This window comes from Carassius auratus, chromosome 43 (genome assembly GCF_003368295.1).
Source record: "Carassius auratus strain Wakin chromosome 43, ASM336829v1, whole genome shotgun sequence".
Classification (NCBI taxonomy): Eukaryota; Metazoa; Chordata; class Actinopteri; order Cypriniformes; family Cyprinidae; genus Carassius; species Carassius auratus.
In genome coordinates this window covers 9721275-9744512 of record NC_039285.1, presented here as the reverse complement: position 1 = coordinate 9744512, position 23238 = coordinate 9721275, and the positions used below count along the sequence as shown (strand labels likewise).

The window sequence follows — 23238 nt, the reverse complement described above, 5'->3', positions numbered from 1 at the left end:
CAAACAGCCCTAAAGCATTTAACGCAACACATCTTTATTGAAACTCCTGAAGCAATATCACTTATAAACTGAGTCTGGAAGCATCTTAAATGTACCAAAAAGAAACATTTTAGAACCAAATACGAATTAGTGTGAACAGAACAGTGGGGCAGAAAGAGAACTCCCAATCTTGGACCAGCTGTGGCAGATGAGTTTTATTTCCTTCAAAAAAATAAATTAAGTCTTTCAAGTTCATAGGTATCTGTTAGAAACTGTAGTTTTAAAATCTTGAATTTTTTTTTCAGCTTGCTTTCTGAATCATTAAACCATTGTCTCCATTTTAACAAAACCAGGTCGACGTTGTCCAATCAATTCCTGGAAGGTGAGAGAAGGGGGGTGAAAAAGCCCGAACAAATGCACGTCAGTATCTGAATGTTCACTGTGGTCCAGATGTAAACTCAGTCCACAAGGCTTAAGAGCGCATGGCTGGAGCATTTCCTCGAGAGACCCCTCGAGCCCCTTGGCCAGCACCACGTTTATAATTCTGTTGGTAACCATCCTGTGGAGAGACAAATAAAAAGATTAAAGAGAAAACAACTTACAAATGTCAATGTCTCAACAGTATTTTGAGGATGTGCTGAGACCAATGCTCAAACGATAGAGAAGCTCACTATTACCACTCTAGCATCAAAAGTTGAACTTACCCGCTGATAGTTGTTGGAATAGTCCCGCGGCGTACTGTATTGGGTTTGTCCGTATCCAGAGTTTGCAGAGTTGGAGAAGGCTGGGCGATAACCGTCATATCCTCCTGAAATAAATGCAAATACTTGAATGATTCATCCATTAATGGCTTTAACTGATCATCTAATGAAAATCTCTATCTACAACTGCTCGAAAAACATTGTCGTTCTGTACCTCTGAAACTACTGGATGTTCCTCTGTAGCCATTGATCATACCACGTGTGTTACGAGGACCTCCACGAGAAATCCCTCTGCTGTTGTAGAAGGACTGAGTCTGGTGGCTGAACCCATTGCCGTGGCCACCTGACGGCTGGGACATGGGCTGAGGGCCAGCAGAGTTAGGGAGTGTCTGGTCTAGAGAATGGAAGGCGCCAACTAGGTTAACACCAGAATAAAACAGATTAATTAAACATTAATTAAACAAATAGCATAATGCAGGCCATAGGAAATCACACGTTTTTGTTAGCTGCATGCCTGCTTGCTCCCATGAGCCCCACATTGAGAGGTTCTGACTATATACCGTATTTTTCGGACTATAAGTCGCACCTGAGTATAAGTCGCATCAGTCCAAAAATACGTAATGATGAGGAAAAAAACATAAGTCGCACTGGACTATAAGTCGCATTTATTTAGAACCAAGAACCAAGAGAAAACATTACCGTCTCCAGTCCTTCAGCCGCGAGAGGGCGCTCTATGTTTTCAGTGTAGACTACAGGAGCACAGAGCAGCATAGAGCGCCCTCTCGCGGCTGGAGACGGTAATGTTTCTCTTGGTTCACGTCTCTCGGTTCATGTCAAATTAATTTTGATAAATAAGTCGCACCTGACTATAAGTCGCAGGACCAGCCAAATTATGAAAAAAAGTGTGACTTATAGTCCGGAAAATACGGTACACGATTATATTGTGAGTATTAAAATATGATCAGAGGGATTCTGAAAATTTTCCTCACCGGATTGGAGCTGCTCTGGCGGCATGTCTGTGTCCTCCACAGGGTGCTGCGTCTGGTTATTAAAACCCTGGCTGTAGGTATTCTGGTATTGGCTGGCCTGCGTCATTGAGTCCGTACCATTAGCTGGTGGGACAGGCGCATTAAGGTTGAACACCTGTAAGGAGGAACAGATTGAGTATAAGTGAACATTCAATATTAGATTATATCCAACATACAAAGTTTGTGTTGTAAAAGGAATATTTCACTCCTATATGAAAAATCTCCTCCTGGACACACCATCATGCCATCCCAGATACATTACTATTTCTTCAGATGAACACAGATGAGTTCCTGATTTTTTTTAAGTGTTCCTAAATGCTATTAATTTCATTCAGGCACCTTACCGTTTGCATGGACTGGAATGGGGCTGCGTTGACATTGATGCCACTGCTGTGCAAGGGTTTGGATCCGGGCTGGATCCCCGTAGATGGAGTGAGCCCCGTAGATGGTGGCTGCTCTGTCAGGGACATGGAGGCCTACAGAAGACAAGCAATTTTTTGATTGCTGAAAATTATGTGATGCACATTTCGTGCAGTACATTTTTGGTTACATTAGAAAGTTTGTATTCTAGCTTCACAGAAATAAGTTGGAGACATCTGATTGGGTGCTTGACAACTTACCTGAATAGGATCGGTGGAGTCTGTCTGTGGTCGTGGATCAGCTGCGTGAGGAGACTGGTATATCGGAGGTGGTGTGGAGAAGGTTTCTGGGGAGGGAGGAACCATGGGGATCTGCAGATAAAGCAAATTCACACTCATCTTTCTTTTCCAAATGTTTCAGAAATTTCATTTTCATCCAGAAGAACTTGGCTACACTCACTTGTGTGTGTTCAGGCTGAACGCCAACAGCAGGAGACAGGGCAAGACGAGACTCAGGGTGAGCTGTAGGTTGAGAAATCAACAGCCCAGCAGTGTTAGGGTGATTTGAACTGCTTAACCCATAAAGCTAACAGAGTGATCATGTGGTGGAAATATAAACATACCTGGTTGATACACCATCGGTGGCATTTCCATACTAGGGACTGGTTTCATAGGTTGTGCCGATACAATTGCCGGATCAAGAGACTGTCCATCAAAATCAAGCATGGAGTCCTGGGAATGAAGAAAGCATTTAGTATGCATACAAACATATGCCAAATAATAATAAATAAAAAAAACACACCTGCATAAAGTTGTATGGTCCCTGAATCTGTGCCATGAGATCCTGAACCACCTGCTGCCTAACCACAGGGTCTGAAGGGGGTGTTGGAGTTACTGTGGTCAGAGGATGGAGCTCTGGGACACCAGGGGTGGGGCTGGTCTGAACCGGCTGCATCGAGTTAACCACCTGTAACAGATCCAATAGGTTTTAGAATTACACACTAAATCAGTGGTAGACACTAGAGCCCGACCGATATTTTATCGGCCGATATGAGCCTGTTGCCGATATGTCCGTATCAGCGAATATGCTTAATGTTTTTATTTTTTTTACAAAACATAAAATGCAGTAATTATTTAGTTTGTGGAGTGAGGCGCACGCCATTGTTTGCTACTGGCGACCTGGATAAAACGCTTTAAAAGCTCAAGTCTATGGAAAACCATTGAAACTTTGAACAGCCATATCTCTGTAATGGTACAGCGGATCCACACCAAATTTGGGGAAATCCCTTCAGCTCGAGGAACCCCCCCGAACACCGAACTCTCGAATGAGTGTACGTCTAGAGGCCCCCTTTCATATGAGACCATCCCACACGTTGATAGCCCCCAGGAATCTAGCGATCCGGGGGGCTACCGGTGCGGGGAGGGTGGCATTCGAGAGGTCTCCTCAAGCTGAAGGGGTCCCCTGAATTTGGAGGAGATCAGCTGCCGCGTTCGCAAGATATTGTCTTATTTAACCGCAAGTGCCCTGCGAAAGTGAACTTCACATGAAATTCCGCCATGATTCCAGTTCCAAGGGAATGTTACGTTACATTCACAGGGCATAAGGCATTAAAGTGTGCCAGATGGAAATTTATATTGTATTTATTGACAAGAGGTATATATGTCACTTCACACTTCTCTTGTAAGTTTCGACTGTGTGTGAAGACAGTAGCAAAAATCTGTGAATTTGTGTTCTGAGGTGAAAAATTTTAACTGAATAAAGTTGAATGGAACTGAATTGAAACAAAGTTTAATAAACTTCAACTCTACTGTTCAGTGCACTGATGTCAGACTCACTTTGGATAAAAGTTTGTTAAATACCCTGCCTTCATTACATATCTCAGTCACATCATATGTGTTTGATCACCACATACGAGTGATCATTGCAAACATGTGCTTATGTATATATATATTGTTTATGTATATACATTGTACACCATATTCGATATATAGTACAAGTCAAATGTTCGGACACACAAATGGGAAAGTGTCCAAACTTTTGACTGGTACTGTACTATAATATACACAAAGAATATCGGCCGATATAATTGATAGCAGACTTTTTTTTTTACTCCCTAATATTGGTATCAGCCACAAAGAAATAAATAATAAAAAAAACTCTGGGTGACTAAATGATGTCTTATATTAGGCAATGGCTAATAAATTCTCAGATTTTACTCGCCAGTATGTGAGGCCAAGTATAAGTTTAGCTCCGATACATGTTCACTTGCCAAATACTCTCTGACTGAGCGCTTCATAGTTTCTCTCTCTGTCAAATGATCTGTAATATTTCTCAGTTCATCTCAAAGAATGCAGAGCGTACCCGTGTTTGACATACGCTAAACTCTACTGTAAAGGCACACCACTCGTTGTCACTTTGGTGAGCCTTACATACATGCAGAATTTACTTGCTAGATGTAAACGTTATACTTTGTTGTATTTTCCAGTCAAAATGATGGAGTTCCTATGACTTATCAATAATTTTTAAATTATGTTATAATTGTAGTTAATGTATGATCTATTGAATACATTCAATCCAACACAATTAATAATAATAAAGAAATACAATTATGAAAGGAGGGCAACGGATTTTAACCCCTTTAACTCTGTTTTTTTTTTTTTTTTTGTGGATTTCCACCTAAAATTGACATATCTAAATCTGATAGCTGCCCTTACCCACATAGAGTGAAATAAATGCAAAATATCGGTGATCATTCTTCTAGAAAATGAAACCAAAAGTAAAATGTAATAAATATTAGTGTACGTGTTCAAAATAAACACCAAAAATAGGTGCCCGTGTTCTTTTCTTTGAATCCTGTTACTGAAAGTGTATAACTCGGTCCTTGGGTGCCTTAACTACCTATTGTGAGATTTATTTGATTCCACTAGATGGAAGCAAATTTAGCAAATATCGAAAAAAAATAATTCATCCAGCATTTTCCTTTGAAAAATACTTTTATTAAACAAAAAGGGAGGCAAAGTGGTAATTTAGTGGCTTTTTGGAATCTCCAAAGTCCTGACTGCAAAAACAGGTTATTATGGTTATTAAAACTATATGCAACGTGACAAAAAAAACACAAATACAGGTTTCATTCTTCTCACAGAGGCTCAATACATTAAATATACAGTACAAATAATGGGGTATACAAAAAACTTTTTTGTTGTTATATAAGTTAAATAATAAAAAAGTTAATATGTAATATAAGCTACTACAGAATGTATGTGTAATAAACTGTAACAAAGTAATCTAAAATACAAAAAAAAGTACATACGTTTGTACATGTATACATATACAAGAAACACATCTTAGAATGAGCAAATATTGAATGAAAAACACATATTAGAGCCTACTGAGCTTCCCATTCATGGAAGGACCCATGGAGCAATTCAGTTCTCTGTTGGAGGAATAAAACTATTTTAAACAATTTCTAGAGCAGCTTACCTCCGTCTCCACACCCCATTCCTCGCTTTGTTCCTTATCGCCAGTGCTGCTTGTGCTCTCCAAAACAAACTGCCTATTTACAAACTGGAGAGAAAAATGACAAAAGGTTAAGAAAATTATATGTCCCTGAAATCAACTTATGTGAAATGTTTCGCACCAAAAACAGCTGTACTTTACTTTTCACAACCATCCTAAGTAATAATCCCCCAAGTAATAATTTGGTAAAATGAACTTATTTCACAGCAGGTATGTGGCAGGCCACATTACCTGGGACATGCATAGGGTCTAGGGGTGCTCCGATCACGATCGGCCGATCGTTAATGCGCATCTCGTCAGTAAAGCCGGTTTTCTAATCAGCGGTTAATTCCATCAGGTGCGTGATTTCACATCGAGCAGCTGTTACTACACAGAGCCATTGTTAATAGAGAAGATGCGCCAATAAACGCTGAAAATGAAGTGGATTTGCGCATCTTCTCTATTAACAACGGCTCTGTGTAGTAACAGCTGCTCTATGTGAAATCAGCAGGGTTGGGGAGTAACGGAATACATGTAACGGCATTACGTAATCAGGATACAAAAATCCAGTAACTGTAATCCGTTACAGTTACGTCAAAAAATGTAGTAATCAGATTATAGTTACTTTTTGAAAAAAAGGGGGAATACTTTCAGGATTAGAATCATCCTGAATTTCATTTAAAACTAAATAAATCAGTATTTTGGCATAATGACACTATATTAAGCGCAGCTTGATTAATGACTCACGCGAGTCACGTGTGCCACCCGCTGGTGCATGTGCAAATAACAGCGGTCTGCAATCTCCTCAGACGCAGATTGAATCACTGCTGCTAAACGATATGCTGCCAGCAGGCAAAAACGCGTTGATTTCATGGAAATTCCGCTGCTATTTTGTTTAAAAAGAAGAAAATGCAAACAACGTTGTGCAGTGCAAACTGTGCCTTCCGGCAACGAAAACACTTTCTTCATCGAAGGATTCGACATCCAACCTAAAGAAGCATTTGCACTTTTAAAAATTAGTTTTATATTTGCAGAGATAAAAAAAAAAAAAATTGTATTATTTATTTTCCTTTTGAAGAAACATTTTTCATTGTCTAAAAATTGTGCGTATTATATTTTCATTGAAAAAAAAAAAATGAATTTGTATTCTCTATTTTCCTGTTGAAGAAACATTTTCCATTGTCAAAAAATTGTGTTCTTATTATATTTCCTTGGGAAAAAAAATGAATTTGTATTCTCTATTTTCCTGTTGAAGAAACATTTCCCTAAAATTATTTCTTATTATATTTTCTTCAAAATAAAACAAAATAATCTGTAATACCAATACCATGCACTAGATGTCTGTATAGTCCTGTGAAATTCTTAATTAATAAATGTTGTTTTTAAAAAATAATATTTGACCTTGAAGTAATCCAGAAGTAATCCAAAAGTAATCAGTTACATTACTTTCATATTGTGGTGCTTGGATTACGTTACTGAATACTTTTTTTATGAAGTAATTAGTAACTGTAACGGAATAAATTTTTAAAGTAACCCTCCCAAGCCTGGAAATCACGCACCTGATGGAATTAACCGCTGATTAGAGAACTGGCTTTACTGATGAGATGCGCATTAACGATCGGCCGATCGTGATCGGAGCACCCCTAATAGGGTCTGCTCACACGAAGACGAATGTTGGTGCAATAAACATTTTAATTTAGTTGGTGCGATAAACATCTGATAACAAATGATTGAATAGTTGTCAGACAAAAGCAATTGTAAAGAATATCAAAATTCTGTTCAGTCATTTGTGCGGCTCGGATCTTCCATGTCAAAAGTCACTCAAATGTGACCCCTTTAAGCTTGCATTTTACATTTAACCAACTTGTCTCACCTCTGTCACCTCAGTTGCAACGGGTTCTGCATACTCTGTCATTTCACCCTCTGTTAGGAGACATAACAACAGACATTGCAACAGTTTCAGAATGACAGTAGCTCGATTGAGCAATGTGAAATGAAAGGAGTGTTTTACCCGTGTGTGGAGTGTGCTCCTCTGCTTCAGGCACTTCCACTGCAGCCGTCTGCTCCTCTTCCTCCGCGCAAACTCCATTCTGATGAGACTGCACTCTATCAAAGTAGCCGCTCTGCAAAACCCGCTCCAACATCTCATTCAGTGCTTTATCTGAAAACAAGCATTTACACTCCTGTTCAAATGTTTAGGAAGGCATTCATTTGATAAAAAAAAAATGCAGCAAGTTAAATTAAAAATGGTGGCTTGATTCTTTTTTCTTTCTTTCTTTGGAAACATGATACATTGTTTCCGGATTGTCTGAAGAACATATTTTTTAAAATATATAAATCTTACGTAACAAGCGTTTTTTTATTGTCAGTTGAGATCAATTGAATGCGTCCACGCAGAATAAAAAAGTAACTTATTACAAAAAAAAATAAAAAAAATACTGGAAAGCTTGAACGAATATAGAGGACCATTACACTGCATACTAAAATCCCAGGTGGCACATAGTAAATGGATGTATTTATATGCCATGAGCCACATGACCTGCCACGGAATACCACTGAAGAAAAGTGCTAGAGGCTGGAAGCTTTCCAAAGCAGGGCTACTGTAAGTGATAGATTATTATTTATTTTTTTACACTAGGTCAAATAAAGCGATCCTGTGAGAATTTTAATGTGCCTTTTAACTGTGCCCATTAACATGTCACTAGCATGACCTATGGATTTCCCTCATTGATTAAGTGATCTTTCACAGTCAGTGTCGTTAGAGAGTTTGCTGCAGGATCACACTCTGATACAGAAGACAGGGGGACATGCATCATGCCCTCCACCCACTGCTGAGTCAGCACATTCATCATGGCTGAATGCTGCAGTACATGTCACCTTTGCCCATATCTATGCCTTGCTTTTTTTTTTCCCATTTTAAACTTATAAATAGATGTTATGACCTATCAAAACCCTAAAAAGAAGTTAAAAAAGTCAATTTGACCTACATGTTGTTCCTGCCACAGGCTTGTCCTTCCCCTCCAAAAGTTCCCATAAGTGCTGTGATGCTTCTTGATACTGGTCAGTTAACCTGTGTAAGATAAAAACATTCCATTGTGAATATACAATCCAAAAGAGAAGCAAATTAAATTTGAAATTTGTTAAATGAAATTTAAATTAACTAGATTTAAAAATGTACTCTATTCTTATGGATTTCTTTTATAATGTATATGAACTTTATGAAGGATCAAAAATAGGGTTAAATTGACTTTCAACGGAGGAACAGAAATATCGTTGCGTTTCAAAAATAAACTAAAGTTCTTCGTGTTTAACAACATTAGAGTGAGTGAAGTAACCCTTTAAGCTTCTTTAAAATCTTCCTGGATGCACAGTGGCAAATCAGCAGTAAATAAAAGTACAGTTACAAAGATGCTGTCAAATTTAACATGCTCTGCCAATGCGGAGACCTCAAGCGGTCTGAGATTTACCCTGCGAGAGATCCTAAAGTCAATTCAATGACAACTCATGTTCCAGTAGGAAATACACCAATTATTCTGTTTACAGCATGGTTTTCATTTGCAAGCAATTTCTAAACGGAGTAAAGTAGTGTGGACAGGACTGCCAGTCTTCTTCACCTGATGTTTTGGTCACGTTCAGGCCCCACAAGCTTGTAAAACTCATCCAGGGAAGTAAGGTCACTCTCAGTAAGCAGCGACGGTCCGCCGGCTCCTTGCAGTAGCTCTTGCCGCACGCTTTCATCCCCAAGCCGGTCAAGAAGGAACTGCAACTCCAGAACTCGTTTCAGTCTTTTCTGTTCCACCTCTTCACGCTGGAGTTGCTCACGACGTGCCACTTTCTTAACACACTTCTGGATCTATCCAAAGCAACAGATTGTGGGAGACATTTTCACTGATTCGTATAAACCTTCCAGTGAATTTCGGCAGTAGATCTATACACATTCACAAAAAACAAACTGTAGGTCCTCAGGCTATGGAAAAGAGCGAATTCAATTTTCATGTACTCACTTCTTGACCCAATGCCAAGAAGCTCTTATGCAGCTCCCGCGCAAACTCAAGGTTATGGATTACTTCCTGGTACTTAGACAGGGCTTCCTAAATTGATTTTAGAAAAAGGAAAGATTTCAGGAATCTGAAAAACAATTAACTCGTGACAAAAATATGGAGTGTTTACCCACCAGCTGATCCTGGTTGAGACGTTCCCCTTTGCGGTTCCTGGCCTGATAGTCATCAAGCTTGCTCTGCCAGAAGAGAGGTGACAAAGAAATAGAAATGTGTTTGAGAAATAAACAAGCTTTATAATAAAATGGAGGAAGTAATCTCAAAGGGTTATGTATACATTTCCCCATCTCAAAATCCAGCTGAATTGGTCATCACAACAACATATGACAGAGATAAAGCATACATCAGGACATTTTTTTTTTTTTTTTTAGAAAATTGTTATAAAATCTTCAGGGTTCCTAGAAAGTTTAAAATAGCAGCATTTATTTGATATATATTTTTTTTTTACATTATCCACGTCTTTCAAGGTCACTTTTGATCCGTTTTATGCATTTTTTGCAGAACTATACAAAAAACGTTTAAGAATATTGTACATAATTTTAATTATGAAACCAATTTCCCATTCAGAGTGGATTAAGAGTAAGGACTCTGGTGCGGAAAGCTCCAGCATGTGGCCGAGTTATGTGGAGATTATTCCATTTCACAGAGTTGGTGAGAGATGGCAAGTTCACTTTCCACAAATGCATAATGTCAGAATCAGACCGGGCATACAAGATATGATGCCATAACTTTTCATTAAATAAATCTCTTAATAGAAAAGGACAGTCACTGATCACTTTATGGAAATCAAAAATCATGACTGTCTGTCTGACTATGATTGTGCTCAAGATCCACTTTCATGTTCCACAATATTTTTACTTTGAAAAACATGAAGGCAAAGTCGATGACAGACCCCCTTCCCTTCCTTTTCACACACGATCAGTAAACAAATAAATAAACAAATATAAAAGCAATGTGCTGCACGGTCACCAAGTTAAAAGTGTTTCCTGTGAAGCTCAAAAACTTGCAGAATCCAAAAGGCGCTTACTGCGTGTCTCGAGGACACCGCTGCCTCTGACCCATTTACCTCGACAAACCCACATCAACACAAGCCTGAGAGCATCCATCCAAAACATTAACAACTCATTTAAATGCATTTTTTGCACCCACAGTTTCCCCATTTTAGCATGCTGAACCTGTTTTAGGATGCCATGATAGCTTTATCTCCATGTGCATGCAGAAACAAATAGGTAAATAAGTAATTATGTAACGTTAAATACATTGGTCAAGAGAAATAAAATAACATCAAAAGTTGACCGGCTAGCATATGCTAAAACTATGCACAATTGTATGAATTTAAGAGATTTACCTTTATGTAAAAGATGTTGGTTTATACAGCATGACTCAAATGCATAAAAACAGAGCAATGGCTTCATAAACATTTAATGGGTCTGGTTAACTGCGTTAGAGAAGGTTTCCCTATATGGTCGATCTAACTTCATGGTACGTTTTTGACATTAAAATCTGACACATTAAACCCATTTATCAACAGATCACACCATTGAAATCCAAGGATGATGTATGTTTAACTTAAATATTTATAAGAAATGCATGACAACTCTGATCGATCAGAATTTGTTGAGTACAGAAGGCACGAGTGATGTTAGTGGAGTGAACTCTGAGGATGTGGGACAACATACACGTAGTTTATCAATACATTTCTGTGCTAATATTATGCTGAAGTTGACATGTTACAAAGAGAAACCAGTACCTTTCTCTTCTCCATATTGCGCACTTTCTTTTCAAGGACCACCAGCACTTGCTTCATGGCCTCTGATTGAGTTCCAGTCAGCTGGGTGCTGGCTGTGATTTGGTTCACTGATCCCAAGTCTGGGCTGGCAGACTTCACAGTCCTGGTGTCATTTGTTGCCGAAGGCATCTGATCAAAGATAAAGGAAAAGTTTTAATAGCAGAATATAAACAAATAAAATAAAATAAAATGAAGGAATAAAACACTAAAATGCTGAAAGCATCCGGCTGAATGGCAGTGAGGTGATCATCATTTGGGGCGGAACATGATGGAAGTGCTGACCGATGATGGTTTCATTTTTGATCAGGTTTAATAGTTATTTACTCTTTCAATCAGATCGACCAAATATTCAGTTATGATACCAAGTGCTAGATGTTATTCATACATGTTCAAGTAATAAAGTAATCGTATAACTCCATTATACAACGAAATTATACAGAAGATATTTTGTCTGATAGTAACGTTAGCACATTTTCAGCTGAACATGACAATGAAGTACGATACACAGATATATACGTTTTAATAACTCAAAATTATAAACATATATCACCACTGCTAGAAGTAGACTGCGAACTACCAAAACACTGTCATAGCAACCCTTTTTCTGCATTTTAAACTGAAACTGTCCGAATCATCACAGGATCTACTGTATAACGTTCACGTCTGTGATTTGGATCCATGTATTTACTCACTTTTATACGTAATATATCCACAAGGGAGAAATGTAATCGTCTGGAGGTAAATAAGCTGAAGCGCTGATTGTGTTGCTTTTATTTTCTATTCCAGTGTATTATGGGATGCACCCCGCCGGCCTCACCGACAACTGAGAGAGACTGAAAGGCGAGGAAAAGGTTTTTAATGAGTAAGGCCCCCGTTTAGAGTCGACCAGGATTTTGCCTGTGTCCTACTGACATTTATATGCAGGTTATTATTACGTTTACTTCTTGTCCAATTAATATACAACTAAAAACAAAGATAACTTATGAAACGCAAAAGAAAGAGTCACGAAGATGGCAGAAGATACTAATATTTGATTCAGTTGCAAAGCAGGCATACAATGACTTCCTCATTTAGATTTGTCACTGAATGCATGTGAACTGGCTGACTTTATATAAACATGGAGATAGAGGAAAATAGAGTATAATAAATGTGAGCTTTAGTATTTTATTGTGGGACTGTGTTTTATTTTATTTCGTTGATAACCTTTTTTCCCCCTTCAATTTCTTATTATTATCGTTTTAGTTTTCGGCTTTTTTAAACGACCAAACAAGTCGCTACACCATTATTTAATATAGTTTTATTTATTTATTTATTTATTTATTTATTTATGTAAATCAAACTGTGGTCCAGCAGATGGCACCAAACAGATTGAAGTCAATGCCGTCAACTCGAAATTTCCTGAAAAGTAAAATATGTACATGAATAAGTAAATGCAATAAATGATTACAAGAATGACTAATTAATATTTAATCATTCACATTTTCAAATTTAGGTTTTTAGGTTTAGCATTTTAAGGCTTTTTATTAATGCAAAATAAATTATATTCTCCTATGTGTATCTTTCCAAGCTTATGAAGCATTTTTATTCCTTATAGAAGCATTGATATTGCAAAAATAATTCATATAGCTAGATATATATATTCAAAAACAATGTGAATGCAGTTGCATGAGGTTTTGTTTGGCATATACAGGAAGCAGTTAACATGGTTGCTCTGCTCTTTGATAGCAATGTTCTATTGAAAGGGTGTTTTCTTTCAGGAATAATACTGATTAGAGGAAGATCTCTTGGGAGAGTGAAGCTTTCTTTCAACTAGTGACTCACTTCTGCTCTCTGTTTTGTTTAGTAACAGCAGCAACAGTCCTCAACTTAAACAGTCCATTAATATATATATATATATATCAGTGTCAATAAAAGGCTTTTTTGATCATTGATCATCTGATGGTTACAATGAACAAACTGCAAACTTGTAATCACAGCAATGTTTTTCTTAAGTCCAAATAAAGGTGTTCGCACAAGCTTCTCAAAATGAGCCAACAATAGTTTACACTGAGATTAGGCAGGAAGCAGTAGCCTGGCTATTGCTGTTTCAGAGTATATGCTATCAGAGAGTCAACAACACATCCAGGCTCTCTCCTTACAGGAAATACGCCTTACTGTGATTACTCAGCCTGTGATGGATCTCTTCTCCAGTATGCTAAAGGCAGCCTATAGGTCCTAATTAAAACAGAACATATCAGACATATCCAATAAGAGGATGTATTTCATTTTTTTGTTACTGAGTCAAGGCATGTTCCGTGGCAAATGATCAGTCACTCTAATGCCATCTCCTATTAGGGCTGGACTTTCAATTCATAGCATACTCTTGCAGAGCCTGAGGACCTAGACTTCAAGGAACAGATCTATTCAGATTTCTGGTTAATTGGTGTTATGTTTCAGTGGCTGATTTCCAGAGGTGGGTAGTAACGAGTTACATTTACTTCGTTACATTTACTTGAGTAATTTTTCTGGGTAACTAATACTTTTCGGAGTATATTTAAAGATGGGTACTTTATACTCTTACTTGAGTAAATTTTTTGGGAAAAATCTGTACTTTTACTTCGTTACTGTGGGCGACGCTCCTCTCGTTACTTTATTTTAATGCAATAAATGTTATAAATGCTTCAGTTTATTCCAAACGCGCCATCTACTTTTCTCTGGGCAATGAGCGATGCCCATTCGCTTATGATTCATTCTTTTGAGTCAATTCTGTTCAAAGGCTTGATCAAACCAATTGGCAAACGAGTGAATTGGTTCATGAATCAGTTTGAATGAGTCGTTCAGTTCCATGCTGCACGCGCTTAGCGTCTGAAGCGGTTCACTTAGAGTCGTAACGTTTAAGATCATCTGCAGCGTTGAAAACGTGGATATGGAACTGCACTGAATTGAAAGCAAATCTGCAAAGGCTATTGTTTGCTTGTGATGGAGATCCTTATTAGATGAGCACCGCGTGTGCTGTCTACTGTTTAACAGGTAGGCTAATAACTTGGGCTACATTCGATTACAGTACACGATACCACTGTGACATTAGTTTGTTGTACGTGTGTGGCTTATAACAGAGGGGAGTCAAGTTGAATGCAGCTTCCAAAAGACAAAAAATAGCCGATTAAAATTTTATTAATTTTAATACAATCACACCGGTGTGAGTACGTTCAGCAAGTCATATCATCAGCTGTTAAATTCAGATCTGTGATCGCTTGCTGGCGCTGAGCCAGAGACAGACGCGTTTTTACAGCGCTGCGCATTATAACCAATCACACACGATTCTTTTGAATGCAATGCCCAATCAGAGGTGTTCCGACGAGTCATCGCTGAAATGTCGGTGCTTCCTTCACTCGCTCACTGACTGAATACCTCTTTCTGGCGAATTCTCTCGTCAGAAACAACAAAGTGCAGATGTGTGCACGAATCTATAATTAAGATATTGATTTCACAGTGTTAACAGTTTCAGTGATTTTAATGGGAGTTTCTGAGAGTGATTGAAATCTACACTGTCAGTGAAAATCATCTTTAATAATTTAAATGTTATTTGCTCTCTTTCTGAACAATAAAAGATTAGTAGCAATATTTATATCACATTAAATTTCAATGTTAAATTCACATTTAATATAAAGTCAGTCGTATTAAAAATATGTTATGGCATGAAACCATAAACAGACAGGGTTTTATAATAAATTGGAGTAAAGGCTGATGAAATATATACATGTATACACACACACATACATTACATACATTTTATCTATATATCTAAATAAAAAAAAGGCTCCGTATATATGACCCAAAGTAACTAGTAACTAACTACTTGAGTAGATTTTTTATCCGATACTCTTTTACTCTTACTCAAGTAACTATTCAAGACTAGTACTTTTACTTTTACTTGAGTAAATATCTCTAGAATTACTTTTACTTTTACTTGAGTAAAGTTTTTGGGTACTCTACCCACCTCTGCTGATTTCTAAAAAACCCTTAACGTGCTAATTAAAAATCCATATCAAAAGTGATTTATTAATAACACTAAGCCTAATTGTAAACTGCTACATTATTTCAGCACTGTCACAGTAGGTATGGAATTATATATATATATATATATATATATATATATATATATATATATATATATATATATATATATATATATATAAATCATATATATAATGTTAGTAAAAATGTAGATCATTATATTATATGCTATAAACAACATTTCCCTATGAAAATGTAAGTTTGTACATATGTAAAAGCTAAATACCAAAATAATAATAATATTAAAATACCATGACTGTATAATTACTATAGACAATGAATGGCCACCATGGGGGCAAATTTTCACCTAATATACAGATCCAAATCCTGAATATGTGGTTAAAGCTTTGCAAAGTATTATCAGTCATTCATTTATATTCAAGATTATTTCAATATTGTCACAACAACTGGTAATTTATTTACTCAACATTTATTTTTTATTTTTTTCTGTAAAGCTGTACGGCATTAATGATGGGTTAAATATTAGGGATAAGGGTCAAAGGTCAAAATGTCTAATAAAAGCTTTAAAGGAATAACAGTTTATCCCTGAAACAATCACCCAAGAATAAACATGTACAGGTGTACAGTAAAACAAACAAACAAACAAACAATTTTTTTATTAGCTATTCCCTTCTTTTAAAATAAAATAAATAAACTAAATATTCTGTAAAAAAAAAAAATAAAAAAAATCCATATCACATTTGCTATTTTATGCTTTTATGCTATTTTGATATATAATTTTATGCTATAAATTGTATAATTTGGAGCAAATCATAACATATTCCTAAAAACAGATATGTAAAAAATAAAATCAATTTAAAATCTAAAATTATTGTTTTATGTTAATTGTTTTGGGAATTTGGTTTCATCAATTAAGCTTGTGTTAAATTTATTTCTGTTCTGTGATTATTCCAGTTTCTGTTCCTACGAAACTACAAAAGAGTTCAGTTTTCCTGAAATTCCTGAGACAAAGAATATTTTGCACTTTGCACAATATGTTGTCTTGCTTGGGGAAGTCATGGCCTAGTGGTTAGAGCGTTTGACTCCTAACCCTAGGGTTGTGGGTTTGAGTCCCTTGCCAGCAACACCATGACTGAGGTGCCCTTGAGCAAGGCACCAAACCACCAACTGCAGCATAAATGGCTGCCCACTGCTCCAGGTGTGTGTTCACTTCTGTGTGTGTACATTTTGGATGGGTTAAATGCATAACACGAATTTGGAGTATGGGTCACCATGCTTGGCTGAAAGTCATGTGACTTCACAGTGGCTCTCAGATTTTCTTTAAATGTATAACACATCGCATTTTTAGAAAAAAGCTAATAACATAGAGACATCATAAGCCATGATATGTTTACTACATCCCTAACCATTTATGAAGGAAACCTACCCAGAAGTTAAGAAATCTTTTCCTGCCAAGTAGATGAGTTGACATTCAGTGGTTTCCGAAGCGCTGTCTCAAAAGCCCTTCTTCTAGCAAGGGGGGGCCATCTGGAGTTATCCAACCAATCAGAGTCCAGCAGGGTGATCAAGTGAAACGAGTAGGAAGTCAGCCAGCTCATACCACCCCCTGCCGAGGTTCATCTGTGCTCATTTCCTGTACATCCTCTGGGTTTGCTGTGTCCAATCCACAGGAAATGGTGGACGCCTTATGCACACAGTTTAACAGCTATTAAAAAACAAACTGTCGAAGCAAACAAGTAAACGCTGTACTTATGTTATCATCTGCATTATTCAGAAATCTGTTTCTCTAAATGTTGTACATATAAGAACACACACACATTCTTGAATGTTTTCTCACAAAGGCTGCATTTATTTGTTCAAAAATACTGTGTGTTGCTTCTGTGATGTTGTGAAATATTATTACAATTTAAAATGTAATTTATTTCAGTGATTGCAAAGCTGAATTTTCAGCATCCTCCAGTCTTCAATGTCACATCCTCAAGAAATCATTCTAATTTCTATTTTGGTGCTCGGTTATCAATTATTATTGGTGTTCAGTTATTAATAATGGTTCTTAATATTATCAACAGTTTTTGTTGCTTCCATTTATTTTTTTATGTTTTGTTATGTTTTTTTTTTTTTTTGTGGGGGGGGGGGTGGTTGTTTAATGAATAGAATGCTCAATGAAGAGCATTTATTTCAGCAATTTTTTACAAACACTTGAATAGTACTATATCAAGGTTTTCACAAAATATATGGTATTTTATATTTTGCTAATTAAATGTATATTAAATAAAAGTGAATGAAAAAAAGGAAAGTATTTTGGCACTCAAAGAAAAATTGTGCCCACTTTCAACAAAACTTTACATTTGTTAGAATAAAATGTAGTTTTTCGAGTCAGAATATAATAAAACAATCAAATTATAGCTGAATGGCAATCACTGACCCCACAGGGTTAGGGCCAGATTGGCACAGCCAACATTTGGCTGAGATGCAACCACTGAAGACCCCTGAGCACTGATGATGTTTGTCCCAACAGTGTTGTGCGGGGTGTTTTATCTCCTGGCCCAGTATGCTGCTGACACTACCCGAACTGCTCTGGCAGGAGATAAGAAGAGTTTTCCCCAACGACATAAAGCAGAGATGAGTGTGAAGAGATAGATCAGGAGAAAACGGTTCAAAAGAGCCATTTACTTGTCTGTTAGTTGCATTGCAATTACAGAATAATGTGTTTTCATATGATTAAGCCTTTAACAGTACATGAACATTGTGAATTAGGGCACAGGTTTTCTATCTTCTATGCCACAGCAGACCTCATAGATGAGTAACCCCATGCAAAAGACTTCCATAATAATATAAAAATCACAATATAAAAGACAGCTATACGTTTTCATGTATGAAGGCCCAATTTATACTAGAAAAAGTAAATATTATGAAAATGTGTTAAATATTATTTGGAAAAAAATTTAGGTTACATTACAAATTATTTTCTACTCATTGTACTGTTATATATATTAATTTCTTCGTTTTAATGTAATTTTATTTCGTTTTACGATTCATTCATGCATTCTCTATGTTCTTATTATTTATTTCATTTCATTATATGTTTTTAACACTGTTTTGCGCTAAACATTTCCACAGACCCCCTCTTGTGTTCCCAGTTTGAAACCCCTTTATTAGGGTATTTTTAAAGACATCTTTTGAATGTCTACATTATTGCCATGGACAAAAAAAAAAAAAAAACAGATTATAAGCTTTACAGCTAAATTAAAGTTAATCAAATAAATAAAATAAATTATACAAATTATCATACAATTATACAACAATTTTAATAATACAAATTTTATAAATTAAAGAATTTATTATTAAAATTTGAATAGATGTAAACTAGCAGTATAATACTAGTTTATATCTGATTTACGTAACTAATGATGGGCAACAACCCTTGTAACAACGTGCCCAGGTCCCCCTTATATTATATTACTACTGTGTCCTTGGATTTCCCGCGTGTTTTCATAAACATTAACGCATTGTTAATTATAGCCTATGTGTCTGCATCTTTTTCCTAAACCTCTTTGATGTTTGGATCACAGGTATGTGATAGGGAGCCTGTCTGTTAGAGCTCGTGAGCCCTACAGTCACGAGCCGGCGGGTTTATAATTGACTGGTAGTCACCCGTCTGGCGCATGAAGAGCGCTATTTCCTCTCATTGTCGAGCGGTCGTGAGCAGGAAGTCGGAAAAGAAAGCAGAAACTGAGGGGGCAGGGCCATTTAAAAATACCTGCTACCCTATAATAACGGGACCACAGAGAGCAGCCCTACGGGACAGTGCTGTGGAGACTTGCAGCACAGAGGAGAAACCAAGCTCGATCACGCCGTTGCACTGGAGTAATTAAACAGCGCGGTGGGGGACATCTGCCTGTCACCGCGTAGCCTACTATTTCCGAAACAACATAGGATAGGATGAGGGTTGAATGCGTGGAGACAGACTCTAATGCAAAGAAGCTACGCTGATGCACTTGGGACATAATGTGTGCTATAGGTTGTTGATCTTCAGTGCACTGAGAGGCAGCAAAGCAGGTGCTCCAGATCTCTGAAGCTTTTTTCTCTGAAGGGAGTTCATTTAGCAGGACGTTGATGGTCTTTCAGCGCCGCAGACGGCGAGTGTGGGACATATTTGGCAGAAAGTGCGCATTTCAAATGTAATAGTCAATTATTCTTAAACAGTCTTTAATATGGCATCTACAATTGAACGGAAAACACTGGAAACGAACGAGTAAGTAAGATGTTAATGTATAGGGTCGTTTGGGTTTCCATTTGTTTATTTTTTTATTATTATTATTATTTTATTTTGCCAATATTAGTGATCAGACGATAATACATTTATAATAATCACATTTGGACTTATTTAAAGTCTCCTTAACTCATTTAATCGCGTTTTCACCAGTTAAACTAATTTATATTCTCTATTATCCAAAACGCTGCATTTCCTAAAATATATAGTAGGCCATATAAATGAACAGTTGGTAAGATCGTAAACAAAGTTGCAATAAAGTAACATAATTTTCTATTGTTAACTATTTTTTATTAGGGGTATACGAATGATATTCCAAGAAAAACTTTACGTAGTTTAATTTAATGTAACAATACTAAGATTTAATAATGTGAATGAATGAGTCTTAATAGAATGGGTTAACTAACATTCACATATTGTGACTAATGACTTATGCTCTGTAGGCTACATTCATAATAGACCCTTCAAATATAATATGTAGCAACCAAATATGGCTATATATGCATTGTGATATGTTTTACACCCTTCCTTCAACGAAGCTTTGGCACAGACATTATTCAGAGGGGATTAAACAGCTCTGGTCATGTGACTATGTAAATGTGAATTTTTACATGACCTCAAAACAGTCTAGAGTTAAAACGATTCTGTATAAAATGCGTTAGGAAATATTTTATTCATCTCCAACTCAAAAGTAAAATTTGGTCACAAATGTTAACCAGTGGGAATAGATGGGCTAATTTAAGTCTGTGTGCAGTGACCCAAAGCGCCTCATTTGCCTACAGCACTTAACACTTTTCTCCCTTGGGATCACGTGACAGTAGTTACAGCTTAAGCAAACATTTATTTATAAATAAAATGTAGGTACATCTAGAAAAAATAGTATCTCATCTGTTTGTCAGTTTAACTGTTGATATAGTTTTATGCGGTTTCAATAAAATACATACTAGCGCCATCTGGTGTTCATAATGGTGCATCGCATATTTGAATGTGTTCCACAGGGAACCCGTGGACGAGGTGCTTCAGATGCCGCCGTCGCTGCTGACCTGTGGCGGATGTCAGCAGAGTATCGGGGACCGCTTCTTCCTCAAGGCCATCGAGCAGTACTGGCACGAGGACTGCCTGAGCTGTGACCTCTGCGGCTGCCGCTTAGGCGAGGTGGGCCGCAGGCTTTACTACAAACTTGGCAGGAAGCTGTGCAGGAGAGACTACCTCAGGTACGAGTGGCAGGCCTGAAATGAACTTTTAATTCTTTATTAACCCTGTAAAGCCTAACATTTGTTCTAATAGTTAGAATTTTATTAGAAATTCTATTAAGCCTTTACACAAAGTCAAAGTTAGCATGCGTTTGTTTATTTGTTTTTTTTTCCCCTCTCCCTCTCTTCATATTGAATACAGATGCATCTCAATACATTAAAATGTCGTGGAAAAGTTCATTTCAGTAATTCAACTCAAATTGTGAAACTTGTGTATTAAATAAATTCAATACACACAGACTGAAGTAGTTAAAGCCTTTGGTTCTTTTAATTGTAAATAAACATTAGTTTAACAATTTGAGTTGAATTACTGAAATAAATGGACTTTTCCATGACATTCTAATTTATTGAGATGCACCTGTACATCAGGCTTTTATAAAAAAAAAAAAAAAAAAAAAACCCAAACTGCTATTTGGTGCAGATGCTAATATTCTTAAGTCCAAAAAGATGAAATTCTTTATAGCTTGCCATGTAAATCGAGATCTTTGTAATAGTATAGCAGCCTGCTTACATTTACATGCATATAAATATCAGCTGTCACTCTATATCTCTCAATAATATTAGTGTTATGATCAAAGCTCTAGAGCTTTTATTTTGGTGGGCAAATATAATTTAATATAATAATGGAGAGATGTACAAATAAACATTCCTCAGAAGCCTGATTAATCATATTTATTTCTCTTAAGAATGATGAATGGATAATCAACTTAACCTAAGTTGCTTTAGTCCGGTAAGCTTTCAACCTTAAATATTAAAACAATATAACACTATTCTTATGTTTATTTTATTAAAAACCTGGAAAGATGTCACCGCAAAATGAGACATGTACCCTACAAAAACCTGGGGGTTGGGGATGATATGATAAATCAGTCAGAGGCGTCATGTAGTCTTTAGATTGTGTAGAACTGGTTTTTCTACCAAGTTTTGATAATGATTTAGAGGTCTTAGAAATGTGCTTGTCAGATATGGTAAAATAAGCTTCATAGGGTTCAAGTTTATTATCGGCAAATCCTAATTTATGTCTAATAAGTATATGAATTGTAAGCATGTTTTTCTTTAAAGTGCATTGATATTTATGTTTCCTTCTCTGCAGACTGTTTGGTCAGGACGGGCTCTGCGCTTCCTGTGAAAAGAGAATCCGGGCCTTTGAAATGACCATGCGTGTCCGTGACAAAGTCTATCACCTCGAATGCTTCAAATGCGCTGCCTGTCAGAAACACTTCTGCGTTGGCGATCGTTACCTGCTCATCAATTCGGACATTGTGTGTGAGCAGGACATTTTTGAGTGGACCAAAATGAATGGCAGCATGGTGTAGTGTCCTGCTGAAGTCCGAAGCATTTGCAATAATCCCTTTACTAAAAAAGAATAATGACCTTTCTGGCTCCAGAAGCCGTGCCATGGATGTGTTAGAAATTTTCATCTCATATATTTGAGAAACATTGTCACCAGCAACATACACTTGGTTTTCTATTGGTATATTTTTAACAACGGCGTAAATACAGTATGTAATGAATTGCAATAAAAGCAGATTCCCTTTGTTACTCTCACGGAAAGTTAGATTCAGACTGTAGTGTTGATAGTTTTGAAGTAACACACTTGCCATAAAATGTGAAAACCTCTTTCTTTGAGCCTGAATAAAGAAAATGATTGCCCCCAAGCAAACAGATGCAGAATTGAGATACTGGGTCTTCTAGATTCTTCTATTCTACGTCAAGTTTGCTGCTTATTGATAGTTAGTAAGGTAGTTGGTGAGTTTAGGTATGGTAAGGTAGGGTTAAGTGATATTAAATATGGTAATGCATAATAAGGCATTAATATGTGCCAAATAAGTACTAATTAACAGCCAAATAAACATTAATAAGCAACTACTTAAGTTTGAGAATTGGTGCTTAAAAAAGTGTTACCATAAATGCTATTTAAGTGAGTGAAAAAAAAATACAATACATAAAGTAATGTGTAAAAGACTGGGATCATAAGTTTTTTTTTTTTATGTATTCTTAGTCTCTTTATTCGTTTTTCAAGATTATAAAAGCAGTTTTCTATTGAATATATTTTAAAATGTCATTTATTTCTGTGATGGCAAAGCTGAAATTTCGCATAGTGTCGCATTGATCTTTCAGAAATCATTCTAATGTGATGCTCAAGAAACATTCCTTTGTTTTTGATATTTTTGTGGAATCCAAACTCTTTTAGGATTCTTAGATAAACAGAATGTCCAGTTGAACAAATTAAATTAAATTGTCTTTACAGTCTTTTTTTTTAGCATTGTAAATTATCTTATTAA

The 23238-nt window shown here is 36.6% G+C and overlaps 2 protein-coding genes across 3 annotated transcripts; one reads left to right on the top strand and one right to left on the bottom strand.

Moving 5' to 3' along the window:
- Nucleotides 1-12: 12 nt before the first annotated feature.
- On the bottom strand, nt 13-12258 carry LOC113061655 (caprin-1). Of its 2 annotated transcripts, none has more exons than XM_026230965.1 (18): nt 12103-12258; nt 11372-11539; nt 9738-9800; nt 9568-9654; nt 9178-9416; nt 8551-8633; nt 7575-7724; nt 7437-7486; nt 5549-5632; nt 2870-3034; nt 2691-2799; nt 2528-2589; nt 2329-2439; nt 2053-2184; nt 1670-1823; nt 895-1095; nt 684-787; nt 13-538 (listed from the first exon to the last, which is right to left on the bottom strand). In XM_026230965.1, the coding sequence occupies exons 2-18, from the start codon at nt 11537-11539 to the stop codon at nt 452-454; spliced, it is 2049 nt and encodes a 682-aa protein (XP_026086750.1). In that variant the 5' UTR covers nt 12103-12258; the 3' UTR covers nt 13-451. The 2 variants fall into 2 exon arrangements, with proteins under 2 accessions (XP_026086750.1, XP_026086751.1); XM_026230966.1 differs by having other exon boundaries at nt 895-1074.
- A 6830-nt stretch (nt 12259-19088) lies between these two features.
- Nucleotides 19089-22822, top strand: LOC113061654 (rhombotin-2-like). Its single transcript, XM_026230964.1, has 3 exons — nt 19089-19682; nt 20699-20914; nt 22047-22822. The coding sequence occupies exons 1-3, from the start codon at nt 19642-19644 to the stop codon at nt 22267-22269; spliced, it is 480 nt and encodes a 159-aa protein (XP_026086749.1). The 5' UTR covers nt 19089-19641; the 3' UTR covers nt 22270-22822.
- Nucleotides 22823-23238: the final 416 nt, after the last annotated feature.

Excerpts from the sequence above, each read along its gene's own strand:
- LOC113061655 (XM_026230965.1), bottom strand. The coding sequence starts at position 11,539 with ATGCCTTCGGCAACAAATGACACCAGGACTGTGAAGTCTGCCAGCCCA. Across the intron at positions 1,824-2,052 it reads CATTCCAGTCCATGCAAACG|GTGTTCAACCTTAATGCGCC; the intron begins GTAAGGTGCCTG and ends TCCTCCTTACAG. Across the intron at positions 539-683 it reads ATTCCAACAACTATCAGCGG|GATGGTTACCAACAGAATTA; the intron begins GTAAGTTCAACT and ends GTCTCTCCACAG.
- LOC113061654 (XM_026230964.1), top strand. The coding sequence starts at position 19,642 with ATGGCATCTACAATTGAACGGAAAACACTGGAAACGAACGA. Across the intron at positions 19,683-20,698 it reads AAAACACTGGAAACGAACGA|GGAACCCGTGGACGAGGTGC; the intron begins GTAAGTAAGATG and ends TGTGTTCCACAG. Across the intron at positions 20,915-22,046 it reads TGCAGGAGAGACTACCTCAG|ACTGTTTGGTCAGGACGGGC; the intron begins GTACGAGTGGCA and ends CCTTCTCTGCAG.